The sequence below is a fragment of the Callithrix jacchus genome, chromosome 5, assembly GCF_049354715.1.
Source record: "Callithrix jacchus isolate 240 chromosome 5, calJac240_pri, whole genome shotgun sequence".
Lineage (NCBI taxonomy): Eukaryota > Metazoa > Chordata > Mammalia > Primates > Cebidae > Callithrix > Callithrix jacchus.
The window spans coordinates 90,310,389-90,325,402 of record NC_133506.1 but is presented as its reverse complement, the minus strand read 5'-3'; the positions used below and the strand labels follow the sequence as shown (position 1 = coordinate 90,325,402).

General features: G+C 42.3%; 1 protein-coding gene across 42 annotated transcripts in view; it reads left to right on the top strand.

Annotated features, from left to right (window-relative positions):
• Positions 1–15,014, top strand: part of BPTF (bromodomain PHD finger transcription factor) — a 160,494-nt gene that overhangs the window by 118,673 nt on the left and 26,807 nt on the right. For 26 of the 42 annotated variants that reach the window (XM_078373573.1, XM_035300492.3, XM_035300490.3 and 23 more), the window contains 4 exons: positions 997–1,925; positions 3,289–3,371; positions 3,644–3,869; positions 12,913–13,247. In XM_078373573.1, coding sequence (XP_078229699.1) covers positions 997–1,925; positions 3,289–3,371; positions 3,644–3,869; positions 12,913–13,247 — 1,573 coding nt within the window. The remainder of the gene's footprint in view (positions 1–996; positions 1,926–3,288; positions 3,372–3,643; positions 3,870–12,912; positions 13,248–15,014) is intronic. The other 16 variants (XM_078373580.1, XM_035300495.3, XM_035300493.3 and 13 more) reach the window with 1 other exon arrangement.

The window sequence follows — 15,014 nt, the reverse complement described above, 5'->3', positions numbered from 1 at the left end:
CACGTTGCTGGGTAACAGAGGCCAACAGGAGAACCAGTATTTACCCTTGGAAGGATGTGGCTCAAGCCAGTGAGCTCAACAGTTGACATAGTCAGCCTACAGCGTCTCGAAGCTTATAACCTATTCTTACAGACTCCCTGTTACCACCACCCTCTCCCTCCCATTAAAAAAGAGAGAAAGGAAAAAAAAAAAGAAAGGGGGCAAAAATAATGGTTATCTTGGTAACTGGGCCCACACTTACTCATTGCCAGGCCTTGTAGATGCTGATTGAGTCATGGAGGTGATCTCAGGGAGGGTGGCTAAATCCAGTTCATGACCTGAAATTGAGAGCAGGTCCAAAACCACTTTTTTGGCCTTCTGCTACAAGTCGTTATAACTAACTGCCACCGCATCATGGGAGAAAAGTGAGGCTTGATAGTTAGCTTGGGCCAGGTGATTCAGCTAATTTCCAGAGGCTGCACTTCAGAAGCCAGCCCTCGGGAGAGTTAGGAGGGTCTACAGGAGACAGCCAAGAAACAGGCCCAGGCTCCCCAGTTTAGGAGAGTCCTGCCCTGAGCATGTCCAGATGGAGTATTTTAAAGGCAGAGACCTTCTGTGTCAAAATACCAAAATTCTCAACTCTATTTACTTTATTTGTTTTGAGACAGGGTCTTGCTCTGTCAGCCAGGCTGAAGTGAAGTAGCACCATTACTGCTCACTGCAGCCTTGACCTCCTGGACTCAAGCAATCCTCCCACCTCAGCCTCCCAGGTAGCTGGGACTATAGGCATGCTCCACTATGCCCAGATTATTTTTTCTATTTTTTTGTTTTTGTGTAGAGACGGGGTCTCACTATGTTGTTCAAGTGGTCCTCCCACCTCAACCTCCCAAAGTGCACAGGCATGAGCCACTGCGCCTGGCCAAAATATTCAACTTTAGAAAATCTTCTTCAGATTCTTCTTTAACCACAGTCTTATGTTCTAGAATAATAGAAATGGTTCATCTTTCCTTTTCACAGGTACAGGTGAACAAAGACAAAGTAAATTGTCACCCCAGACGCAGGTACATCAAGACAAAACCCTGCCACCAGCTCAGTCATCAAGTGTGGGTCCGGCAGAAGCCCAGCCACAGACTGCTCAGCCTTCAGCTCAGCCCCAGCCCCAAACCCAGCCCCAAACCCAGCCCCAGTCCCCAGCTCAGCCTGAAGTTCAGACTCAGCCTGAAGTTCAGACCCAAACAACTGTTGCATCCCATGTCCCTTCTGAAGCACAACCCACCCAAGCACAGTCATCCAAACCCCAAGTTGCAGCACAGTCTCAGCCTCAAAGTAATGTCCAAGGACAGTCTCCTGTTCGTGTCCAAAGTCCATCACAGACTCGAATACGTCCATCAACTCCATCCCAAGTGTCTCCTGGACAACAATCCCAGGTTCAGACTACAACCTCACAACCGATTCCAATTCAACCACATACATCTCTTCAGATACCTTCCCAAGGCCAGCCACAATCACAACCCCAGGTACAGTCTTCAACTCAAACTCTTTCATCAGGACAAACTTTAAATCAAGTTACTGTTTCATCCCCATCCCGTCCTCAGCTACAAACACAGCAGCCACAGCCCCAAGTCATTGCTGTGCCTCAGCTGCAACAACAAGTCCAGGTTCTCTCTCAGATCCAGTCACAGGTTGTGGCTCAGATACAGGCTCAGCAAAGTGGTGTGCCCCAGCAAATCAAACTCCAGTTACCTATCCAAATTCAGCAAAGCAGTGCTGTGCAGACTCACCAGATTCAGAATGTGGTTACAGTGCAGGCAGCCAGTGTGCAAGAGCAGTTGCAAAGGGTTCAGCAACTCAGGGATCAGCAGCAAAAGAAGAAACAGCAACAGATAGAAATTAAGCGTGAACACACCCTCCAAGCTTCTAATCAAAGTGAAATCATTCAGAAACAGGTAAAGTTATTAAGTAAAAGCAGCATGTTCCGTAGCTTGAATTATTGTGCTGTGCAGTAGACTTAGTGTTTGGTTGTGTTAGGTTTCCTAAATGAGACAAAGTCATTAATGTTTAAATTCAGAAGAAACACTGAATTGACCAAACAAAATATTGAATGACTACTGTGGTGTGGAACTCTTCATTGGATATGTATAATAGTCAGTGCTTATGAGGAATGACCTGTATTTTGGGAGGACTAGGATGGGAAGATGGAGTTAGGAGCTTTAATCATTAACATAAAACTTGAGGGTTTAACTAAGTTTTAAAGCCACTTCAGACATTATAGCAATTCCTTTGGAGTTACTCGAAGTTGTCATTCCTTAGTTTGCATGAAGACTGTGCAAATTATGGACAGATTAAACTCATTTGCATTTCTGGTCACACCTTTGTAAAAAAAAAGTAGCTTAAATAAAAAGTGGCATCATTCAGCAACATCTTGCAATGAATGGCATATTAGTGAAATAAAGCAATTTAGATGGGTTAGAATTAGTCTACTAAAATGAAGTCATACATACAACATTTGATAGCGTTCCTGGCAGAAACCATCTTTTCATCTATCTGTAGCTTGCTTCGCTTAGCACTAGGCAGGAGTTTGAGTGTGGAGTTCAAGTGTTACCAAGTCGTGAGACCTTCATTCAGTTCCTAGGTCTCCCATTCGCAGTCTGTGAAACTCACTTATTCCTCCTTAGCTATAGCCTCTTAAAATCCTTCTCTTTCCAGCCACACAAGATTATTGCAATGATTAAATGAGGTAATATATATAGAAGCACTTTTTAAACAGCAAATGTAAGGTAATACTCTTATGAAAGTGATGATCATATGTATTATATTTAAATGTACTATTACCTAGCGCTACTGTGTATCTGTAAATTGAGAATTACTACACTGTCTATCCCCTAATCTTTGTATAGGGAAGACAAGGGACAGCTCTTTAAAATTAATTCCTGAAAAGAAAGTATAATGTTAAAAATATGGCCTTTGGAGGAAGATAGGTTAAAATTTCAGCTATATTACTTATTGTTTCTCAAACAAGGTGGTTAATTTCCTTATATCTCTGTATCTCGTTTATAAAATGATTGCTGTGGTTCAGTATCGTTACAAGGAGTAAATGAGGTAATGTCAAGTGCATAGCCTAGCACAGTACCCAGCAGGTAGTAAGCACCCAGGCCATCTAGTAGCTGCTAGTTTTATTTATGTTACGATATAAAATTCTTAGTTTCTTTAAAAAAACACATTTATGTGCTCAAATTTCTACTGTTGTTATCTGTGCACTAACCTGTGGTCATTATAAAATATGCGCTTTGGATCTATTCTGTCCTGAAGGTGGTGATGAAGCATAATGCTGTAATAGAACATTTAAAACAGAAAAAGAGCATGACTCCAGCTGAAAGAGAAGAGAATCAAAGGTAGGGGAGATGCAGGGTCTTGTTGTCTGTCCGTCTCTTCTCTTTATCGTGCACATGCACAGAGTTCTGAGTTTATACTTGTTTGTCTTGATCTAAGTTCATTAAATGAGAACACTTGGCACTAATAGTTCCTTCTAACCGGTTTGAACCACTCTCGAAGTTTTCCTGTCACAGGAGGTTTGTGTCTTATCTATAGAGGCATAGAAGAATCATGTCTTAAGCCTTTCAAAATGAAACACCCAGCATTACATAGGTTGTGTATTTTTCTCTAGAATGATTGTCTGTAACCAGGTGATGAAGTATATTTTGGATAAGATAGATAAAGAAGAAAAACAGGCAGCAAAAAAACGGAAGCGGGAAGAGAGTGTGGAGCAGAAACGTAGCAAGCAGAATGCCACTAAGCTGTCAGCTCTGCTCTTCAAGCACAAAGAGCAGCTCAGAGCCGAGATCCTGAAGAAGAGAGCACTCCTGGACAAGGATCTGCAAATTGAAGTGCAGGTAAGAGGCCATGTCCTTTTCTTCTGTGTCCAGTATTTAGCATCTAAGGTTCTTTTTTCCTTTGCCTTTTTAATAAGGTTTAAAATTTCAGTATGTTTTCTAGAATTTACATTTGTGTACATAAAGAGCAGTGAGACGCATGTCTTAGGAAACAAGTTAGAGCTTTTATAACTAAATGTATATTGTATTCTCCAAACTAGGGACTCTGAGAGGTTAGTCTCTTGATTGAAATGTTGTAGAACTCTGAGAAGAACTTTTCATATCTATGACATAGTCTGGCCAAAAGTAATCAGGAATAGAATTTCATGAAAAAAGTACAGAGACTTTGAAGTAACGTTGAAAGAATGAAACATAACATGTCCATTAAATAAGACAACTTTCCCCAGGACAAGGGGGCTCCCTCCTGTACTCCCAGCACTTTGGGAGGCCAAGACAGACAGATTAGTTGAGCCCAGGAGTTTGAGACTAGCCTGGCCAACATGGTGAGACTTCATCTCTACAAAAATGAAAAAGCCAGGTGTGGTGGCGCACACCTATGGTCCCAGCGACTCGGGAGGCTGAGACAGGAGGATCACCTGAGCCTGGCAGGTGGAAGCTGCAGTCAGCCCTAATGGCACCACTGCACTGCAGCCTAGACAACAGTACAAGATCCTATCTCAAAAAAAAAAAGAAAGAAAGAAAAATTTCTTCCTTGACTTGTAAATGATTCTGTAGGTATTGCTGACGTGCTTTCTAGAGGAATTTATTAAAAAATGAAAGTAGGCTAGCCGTGGTGGTTCATGCTTGTAATCACAGCACTTTGGGAAGCCAAGGTGGGCAGATCATTTGAGCCCAGGAATTTAAGATCAGCCTAGGCAACATGGCGAAATCCCATCTCTACAAAAAATATAAAATTAGCCAGGCATGGTGGCGTACCCCTGTACTTCCAGCAACTTGGGAGGCTAAGGCAGGAGGATCACTTGAACCTGGAAGGTGGAAGTTGCAGTGAACCTTCATCGCACCATTGCACTCCAGCCTGGTGAACAGAGTAAGAGTCTGTCTCAAAAAAAAAAAAATAGAGTGGACATCTATTTACACACACACACACACACACAATTTATACATAATTACACAGCTTTTTAAAAGAGAAGTAGGCTATATCAAACATTTCAAGGTTGGGCGCAGCAGCTCATGCCTGTAATCCTAGCACCTCGGTGGTCAAGGTGGGTAGATCACCTAAGGTCAGAAGTTCAAGAACAGCCTAGTTAACATGGTGAAATCCATCACTACAAAAAAATATAAAAATTAGCGGGGCATGGTGGCAGGTGCCTGTAATCCCAGCTTCTTGGGAGCTGAGGCAGGGAGAATTGCTTGAACCCGAGAGGTGGAGGTTGCAGTGAGCCGAGATCACACCACTGCACTCCAGCCTGAGCAACAGAACAAGATTCCATCTCAAAAAATAAATAAATAAAACATTTCATAACATGTCTTAAACATTTTAAGAAGGCATGAAATAGGCCCATGGTGGCTTGTACCTTTAATCCCTGCACTTTGGGAGGCTGAGGCAGATAGATCACTTTAGCTCAAGCTGAGGCTGCAGTGAGCCGAAATCATGCCATTGCACTCCAGCTTGGGTGACAGAGCGAGACTGTCTCACAAAAAAAAAAAAAAAAAAAAAAAAGATGAGAAATAGTAAGAAAATATTAATCAAACCAACAATCAACATTAGCTAGCTTAGAGACATTAGAGATCTTCTGGTTAAAGTCAGAAGCCCCAACTATACCAACAATCAACATTGTTACTTAGCATTTCTGGAAGTTCTGGCTAATGTGGTAAGCCAAGAAAAAGAAACCGTAGACAAAAGATTGAGAAAAGAAGACAACATTGTTTTTATGTGTGATATGGTTATTACATCAAAACCCCAAGAGAGTAATTATTATAATTTACAATTCAAGCCTGGGGGCATTGGCTCACACCTGTAATCCCAGCACTTTGGGAGGCCAAGGCCTGCGGTCAGGAGCTTGAGACCAGCCTGACCAACATGGCAAAACCCTGTCTCTACTAAAAATACAAAAAAAAATTAGCCTGGCATGGTGGCAGGCTACTTGGGAGGCTGAGGCAGGAGAAACACTTGAACCTGGGAGGCAGAGGTTACAATGAACTAAGATCACGCCACTGCACTCCAGCCTGGGTGACAGAGTGAGACTCAGTCTCAAAAAAATTATAATTCAGCAACATAGTCAGTTACAAGATAAACATTGAACCCGCCTCCGAGGTTCAGGTGATTCTCCTGCCTCAGCCTCCTGAGTTGCTGAGATTACAGGCTTGTGCCACCACGCCTGGGTAACTTTTTGTATTTTTAATAGAGTCAGAGTTTCACCATGTTACCCAAACTGGTCTTGAACTCCTGATGTCAAGTGATCCTCCCTCCTCAACCTCCCCAAGTGCTGGGATTACAGGCATGAGCCACCACGCCCAGCCAACAGGCTTAATTTTTTAGAGCAGTTTTTTTTTGTTGTTGTTTTTGTTTTGCAGAAAAGCAATTTATTAGGCAGAGAGAGAAAGAAAAGTAGGGAGAGAGAGAAAGCCAGCTCCCACACGGTCGTGGGAGGGGATCCCAGAGAGGGAAATCCCTTTTAGAACAGTTTTACATGCAGAATGTATAGTTCTCATATTATTCCTCCCCAACCGACACACAGTTTTCCCTATTATTAACATTAGCATGGCACATTTGTTAGAATTAATGAGCCAGCATTACTAACTGAAGTTCATAGTTTACATTAAGCTGCACTTTTCGTGTTCTGTGGACTTGGCAAATCCCAAATGTAACATATTCATCATCACAGTATCATTCGTAATAGTTACACTGCCCTAACAATCCTGTGTGCCACCTTCTTATTCCTCCTCCTCCCTCCATGCCAGTCTTTTTAATAAAATAATTTGTTTTTTAATAAAGCTTATACCTTCATTACATCTTTGAATATATTAATAAAGTTTTTGTCAAATTGTTCTTTTTTTTTTTTGAGACGGAGTCTTGCTCTGTTACCCAGGCTGGAGTGCAATGGCTTGATCTCTGCTCACTGCAGCCTCCTCCTCCCAGGTTCAAGTGATTCTCCTGCCTCAGCCTCCTGAGTAGATGGAATTACAGGTACCCACCCACCACCGTGGTCAGCTAATTTTTGTGTTTTTCATTTGGAATGAATTCAGATTAGACCGTTGATTTTATTGGCTTTTTTTTTTTTTTTTTTTTTTTTTTTTGAGAAGCAGGGTCTTGTTCTGTTGCCCAGGCTGGAGTGCAGTGGTACAATCACAGCCCACTGCAGCCTCCACCTATCCAGATCAGTTAGCCCTTCAGCTTCAGCCTCCCAAGTAGCTGGGACTACAGGTGTGTGCCATGCTACCATGTCTGTCTAATTTTGTTTTTTGTTGAGACAGGGTTTTGCCGTGTTACCAGGCTGGTCTCAAACTCCTGGGTTCAAGCAAGTGATCATCCTGCCTAAACCTCCCAGAGTGCTGGGATTACAGGCGTGAACCACCATGCTTGGCCCTGGTTGTCTTCCTTTCATATTACATGTTTTCGTTTTCAAACATTTGAGCTTTGCAATCTTATTTTGATTGAGAGGAGTTTGTTTTTTGTTTTCTCTCCTGAAGCCCAGTGTAGCCCAACAGGGAGCCAGCTCTTATCCCTGCTTCATAAAACAGCATGTTAGTCTAAATTTCTCTTTTTTATATTTTACTCTCACTTGTATGTTCTTGAAGGGAGAGGGAGGATCAAAGTGTGTGCCCCCATACCGTCTTGGTTTTTCCAAAAATCCATTCTATGATGTTATAAATATATGAACTAGGAAATGAAACTCAAGGTTTTCCCTAGGAATAAGTTCGGTCTTTTTAAATAGAGAAGGGCTGTTGAATCGTTTGCTACACTGCTTCTCTTTTGACTTTATAGGACTAGATAGTCTCTAGGCAGAGAAACAGATTCATTAAACCAGGGCCATTGAGGTTTATTGGATAAAATGTTTGTGATGTGTTTAAGTTTCCTGAGGTACTCACATGATGATTGTTACTAGTGTAATTGGTGCATAGGGATGGGTGACCCTGCAAAGAGGGGGCACAGCAAACTGTATTTCAGGTGCAGGTGGACCTTACCTTTAGGCACATACTTGAAATTTCGGCAGGGGAATCAGGTTTTCCTGTGAGTTTTTTGTTTTGGCTTTTCATAGACATCTGTGTGAAGTCTCTGCTTTAGAATCTATAAAACAATAGCTTCAGAGGCCAGGTGCAGTGTTGGGAGGCCAAGGCCGGAGGCCAACCAGCCTGGCTAACAGAGCGAAACTCCATCTCTATTAAAAATGCAAAAATTAGCCAGGCATGGTGGCAGGCGCCTATAATCCCAGCTACTTGGGAAGCTGAGGGAAGAGAATCACTTGAACCTGGAAGGCAGAGGTTGCAGTGAGCTGAGATTGCAGCACTGCATGACAGAGTGAGACTCCATTTCAAAACAAAAACTATAACTTCAGAGATTCACTTAAATTATCATTTATACACCAGGAGAAGTATGGCTCATGCCTTAATCCCAGCACTCTGGAAGGCTGAGGTGGGCAGATCACTTGAGGACAGGATTTTGAGACCAGCCTAGGCAACATGGCAAAACCCTGTTTTTATAAAAAAGAATTCACTGGGTGTTGTGATACACACCTGTAGTCTCCGCTGCTTGGCAAGCTGGAGGCAGGGGGATTGCTTGAGCTTGGGAGGTTGAGGCTGCAGTGAGCCATGATAGCACCACTGCACTCCAGCCTGGGCGATCAAGTGAGGCCGATCTCCAAAAGTTGTTTTCTGTTTCGTTTTAATATAATATATATTTTATATATATATATACTTTTAATAACATCATAGATGTTATAAGTAGTTCATATAATTATTTATAACATCATAGAATGGATTTTTCGTTTTGTTTCAGGCAGACTCGCTCTCACTTTGTCATCTACGTTGGAGAACTGTGGTGGCATCACAGCTCACTGAAGTCTTGACCTCCCAGGTTTAAGGGATCCTCCCACCTCAGCCTTCCAAGTAGCTGGCACTACAAGCATACGCCACCACACCTGACTAATTTTTGTATTTTTAGTAGAGATGGGGTTTCATCCTGTTAGCCAGGCTAGTCACTTGAGCTTAGGAGTTAAGTTACCTGGGCAACACAGCAAGACTCCTGAACTCAAGTGGTCCTCCAGCCTTAGCCTCCCAAAGTGCTGGGATACAGGTGTGAGCCACTGTGCTGGATGAATTTTTTTAAAGAAGGAAAAATAAAGTGAATTCAGTCCTTCATTTAAAAAAAAAAAAAAAAACTTTGTGGCTCAAGCCTGTTATCCCAGCACTTTGGGAGGCTGAGGCGGGTGGATCACGAGGTCAAGAGATCGAGACCATCCTGGTCAACATGGTGAAACCCCGTCTCTACTAAAAATACAAAAATTAGCTGGACGTGGTGGTGCATGCCTGTAATCCCAGCTACTCAGGAGGCTGAGGCAGGAGAATTGCCTGAACCCAGGAGGTGGAGGTTGCAGTGAGCAGAGATCACACCATTGCACTCCAGCCTGGGTAATAACAGCGAAACTTCATCTCAAAAAAAAAAAAAAAAAAAAAAACCTTTAAGGAAATGTGGGCTAAGTTATGTTCCTGAGACACTGTAAAATTTAGGAAGAAAAAGAATCACAATGAAATGTTTTGGAACTATTTTTGGTATTTTAAATTATTGTAGAAATTTATAAATGTGTCAGATTTTGGCCAGACACAGTGGCTCACACCTGTAATCCAAGCAAGCACTTTTGGGAGGCCAAGGTGGGTGGATCACCTGAAGTCAGGAGTTCGAGACCAGCCTCACCAACATGGTGAAACTGTATCTGTAAAAGAGTTTTTTTTAAATGTTTTTAAGTCAGATTTTAAAAAATATTCTTATGGCCAGGTGCAGGTGTCTCATTCCTGCCTGTTAGCCCAACACTTTGAGAAGCCCAGGCAGGCAAATCACTTGAGCTCAGGAGTTAAGTTACCTTAGCAACACAGCAAGACTCCGTCTCTACAAAAAAAATGTACAGGGCATGGTGGTGAGCACCTGTAGCTACTTGAAGGGGTTGAGGCGGGAGGATCATTTGAGCCTGGCAGGTCACGGCTGCAGCAAGCCGTGTTTGTATCACTGCAGTCCAGTCAGAGTGACAAAGTAAGACACTGTCTCCAATAAGAAAGAAATATTCTTGGTCATTGCTATGATTTCTTTATACCAAATATATTTGTGGATGCCAATCACAATGGGTTTGCCCCTAGGGTGATAAAGTTTGATCATTTCCAAGAGTAAGCTGTACTACTATATAGCAGAGGAGGTGTGCTTAAAAAGTATGGCAAAATGCATATTGAGAAAATAGTATGTTGGCCAGACACAGGAGGCTCACACCTGTAATCTCAGCACTTTGGGAGTCCAAAGTGGGTCACCTGAGGTCAGGAGATCGAGACCAGCTTGGCCAACGTGGTGAAACCACGCCTCTATCAAAAATACCAAAATTAGCTGAGCTAGGTGGCACATGCCTGTGGTTCTAGGTACTTAGGAGGCCAAGGTGGGAGGATCACTTGAGCCTGGGAAGTGAAGGATACAGTGAGCCAAGATTGTGCCACTGCACTCCAACCTGGCTCACAGAGTGAGACCCAGTCTTAAAAGAAAAAGGAAAAACAGAAGGCAGTAAAGAAGCCAGCCAAAACCAAGATGGCAGTGAAAGTGACCTCTAGTGGTCCTCACTGCTCATTAAAACCTTTTTCTTTTTTTGAGAGGGAGTTTCACTCTATCTCCTAGCTGGAGTGCAGTGGCACGATCTCAGCTCACAGCAGCCTCTGCTTCCCTCCCAAGTTCAAACAATTCTCCGGCCTCAACCTCCTTTGTAGCTGGGATTGCAGGCACACGCCATCATACCCAGCTAATTTTTGTATTTTTAGTAGAGACGGGGTTTCACCATGTTGGCCAGCATGGTCTCAATCTCCTGACCTCGTGACCCACCCACCTCGGCCTTCCAAAGTGCTGGGATTACAGGAGCACGCCACTATGCCCAGCTAATTTTTGTATTTTTAGTAGAGACGGCAACCTTGTTGGCAAGGTTGGTCTCAATCTCTTGACCCTGTGATCCGCCTGCCTCGGTCTCCCAAAGTACTGGGATTACAGGCATAAACCACCACAGCGGGCCTAAAACTTAAAAAAAAAAAAAATATGAAAAGAGGCCAGGCACAGAGCTACTTGGGAGACTGAAGCAGGAGAATCGCTTGAACCCAGGAGGCAGAGGTTGCAGTGAGCCAAGATTGCGCCACTGCACTCCAGCCTGGCAACAGAGCAAGACTCCATCTCAAAAACAAACAAAAAACCTGAAAGTTCCACGTCCTAGGAAATTCCTCAGGCCCAATCAAACAAGAAAGTCAGTCAAAATAAAAAATAAAAATTAAGGCCAGGGGCGGTGGCTCACAACTACAATCCCAGCACTTTGAAAGGCCAATTCGGGAGGATCATGAGGTCAGGAGTTCAAGACCAGCCTGACCAACATGGTGAAACTCTGTCTCTACTAAAAATACAAAAATTAGCCGGGCATGGTAGCGTGTACCTTTAATTCCAGCTACTCAGGAGGCTGATGCACAAGATTCGCTTGAACCTGGGAGGTAGAGGTTGCAGTGAGCCAAGATCGTGCCACTGTACTCCGGCCTGGGTGACAGAACAAGACTCTGTCCCAAAAAAAATAATAAATAAAAAAAAATTTTTTAATTGGGATTATTTTCCAAACCTTGGCCAGGCACAGTGTCTGCCACCTGTAATCCCAGCACTTTGGGAGACTGAGGCAGGTGGATCACCTCAGGTCAGGAATTCAAGACCAACCTGACCTACGTGGAGAAACCCCGTCTCTACTAAAAATACAGACTGGGCGTGGTAACACATGCCTGTGATCTCAGCACTTTGGGAGGCCAAGGCAGGTAGATCACCTGAGGTCAGCAGTTCGAGACCAGCCTGGCCAACATAGTGAAACTCCGTCTCTACTGAAAATGTAAAAAATTAGCTGGGCATAGTGGCACAAGTCTATAATCCCAGCTACTCGGGAGTTGGAGGTTGCAGTCGGTTGAAGTTACACCATTGCACTCCAACTTGGGCAAAACTCCGTCTCCAAAAAAGAGAAAGTATTTTTTTAAAAAAGAAAATAGTATGTTATGATGCCGAACTCTCCCTCCAGTCTGAAATTCTAGACATCATAATAAACAAGACAAATCTGCCTCTTTTCTGCTTTATATTGGTCAGACTACATTGTGAGTCTCGAGGTCATAATGTAGTCTAGTCCAATCACACTGTAAGAACAGAGAGCAAGAGCAAGTAGAAGAAAGCAGCCAGTGGGTGAGGATACTTGAAATAACTTTCTGAGCAACCACAGAGAGAACCCCGGTGGGACAGGGACAAGCCAGGAGGGACATTCTAACCACTTCATTCTTTTATTCAGCTCTCCTTTGAAGGTAACTAACAGCTTTCTGATTGCTGTTACATAATCTTCATTTTTTGTTTCTAATTGTCTTAGTTGGGTTTAAGCTACAAGAAAACTCTTGTTTGGAACTAACTAAAACTCTCTGACTCAAGGTGTGATTTGAGTATTAAGAAAAAAAAAAAACTGGCCAGGCGCAGTGGCTCACGCCTATAATCCCAGCACTTGGGGAGGATCACGAGGTCAAGAGATCATCCTGGTCAACAAGGTGAAACCCCGCCTCTACTAAAAATACAAAAATTAGCTGGGCATGGTGGCGCGTGCCTGTAATTCCAGCTACTCAGGAGGCTGAAGCAGGAGAATTGCTTGAACCCAGGAGGCGGAGGTTGCAGTGAGCCGAGATCGTGCCATTGCACTCCAGTCTGGGTAACAACAGTGAAACTCCGTCTCAAAAAAAAAAACTCTTACATTAGGCTGAACTGTGGAACTACTTTGACAGGAGTGGGTAATGTACCATCTTCTGGCCAGATCACATATTTATATGACTCTAATGACAGTCTTGTATTGTCTTTAATTGACAACAGGAAGAGCTGAAGAGAGACCTGAAAATTAAGAAAGAAAAAGACCTGATGCAGGTGGCTCAAGCCACAGCAGTACCTGCACCCTGCCCCCCAGTGACAGCAACTCCTCCAGCCCCTCCAGCCCCTCCACCTTCACCTCCCCCTCCACCTGCTGTGCAACACACAGGCCTCCTATCCACGCCCACCTTACCTGCTGCTTCCCAGAAGAGGAAGCGGGAAGAGGAAAAAGACTCAAGCTCCAAGTCCAAGAAGAAGAAAATGATCTCTACTACCTCAAAGGAAACTAAGAAGGACACAAAGCTTTACTGTATCTGTAAAACGCCTTATGATGAATCTAAGTGAGTAGATCTTTTTGAGCTCTAGTTTTTTGTCTTGAAAGTTTAGCTGTGAAATTGACAGTTTTGAAGACAATGAATATTTTGGGAGTGACATAAATGAAAATATTAAATTTAAGAGTAATGTTTCATCCCATGGTCTTGCATGTGATATTCTTACCCTTGACGCTAGTAAAGTAAAATTTGCTATTTCACGTGTTTGTGATTGTCCTTTGTTATATTCTTTTCTGTCAAAAACAAGCTTTCTGTTGCTCCTTTGTTTTCCCCTCTTCCCTCTGAATTAACTCCAAATCTATAAGTAATTGATGTCTGGAGAAGGAGGTGTCATACTGTTTCCCAGAATGGAAAGCATACTTTCTGGGATCTGTTCAAAGTCCTGTGAATACATGAAATCCTGGAAACTATTTGAACATGAATGGGCTGAGGTTTTGAACCTGAGTGGTTCGGTTTCTTAATTGTTTTGTTTTAAGTAGTTCTGTTTTTTATATTAAAATACTGCAACTCAATATTTTTGTCAAAGTTTCCACTTTCTTATCAGAGACAAAAGCATAAAAATGCAAGAAGTGTTCCTTTTCCCCATTCCTCAAGCATAACGCCCAAAAATTTGGCAGCTGGAAGCTGTTTTTGACAGTTGTGACATGTATTTGGTGATATAAACAAGACTATAGAGGCACTAAACATAAATGTAGTTTTTTTTTGGTCATTACTATCATTTTACAAAACATTTAACTTCTACTTTGAATATTAAAATATAGGCCAGCTTTTTAAAACCACAATTAACCACCATATTTTTTACAGCACCAAAAAGTTTGATTGTGCTTTAAAAAATAATCATTTAGAATCAATTAATTAGAATTAGGAATGCTTAATATCTACCTTAAGTGGATACCTGATTGATTCCTAAAATAAAATTCTGGTCTCTTCAATGATGTTCAAGTTGCAACATTAAAGCTGCTTTGGTGGTGCTATCTAAATGATAAATCTGTTTGCAAATGCCGCATGAAAACTCTGTTGGTAGATTGAGCTGTGTTTCGAATTAAACACAGACCACTTAGGCATCTTTACTTTTCATTTTCTTACCTCATTGGAAATTACACATAATGTAAACAGTAGAACCCTGTTCAGTGATTTTTTCCTTAGTTTAATACAAGTGTGCCTCACTTTAAGCAAAATATACTAATTGATTTTGATTTCTGAAAGAGGAGTTTGCTTACTTCTTTTTCAGTTAAAAAGATTTCCTTACATAATTTATTTAAATAACAAGCGTTCTTTGGCCTATTTAGAGTATTCAGATCACAGAAATTCGTTTCACACACAACTTCTTTGAAATGCCTACATTGCGTAAAATGAGGCACACATATACATGTGTCCACTGCATTGTGATCGCCTCATTATTTTGTGGTTATTTTATATTTTTCATTTTGTCATTATTAACATTTTAGTATGCCAGGTTCATTCACTCCCTATTTTAGTTGAGATGAGTTAGTGTTTTTAAGGAGTAGTTCAAAATCTCTTGTCCCAAACTAGGCTGGTTTGGGAATCCAGTGAGAGAGAGTGACTAAAAATTGAAATTCAAGTCCTGAACACCTTCCAGAACACAGCCTATCACCAGTGGAGGTAACACACAAAGTACCTCAGAGGACCCCCACCTGTGGCAGTGAAAATCATGTGAGAGTCATAGTTCAAAAGAAAAAAGTGCTGGGCACCATGGCTCATACCTGTAATGTAAGCACTTTGGGAGGCCAAGGCGGAGGATCACCTGAGCCCAGG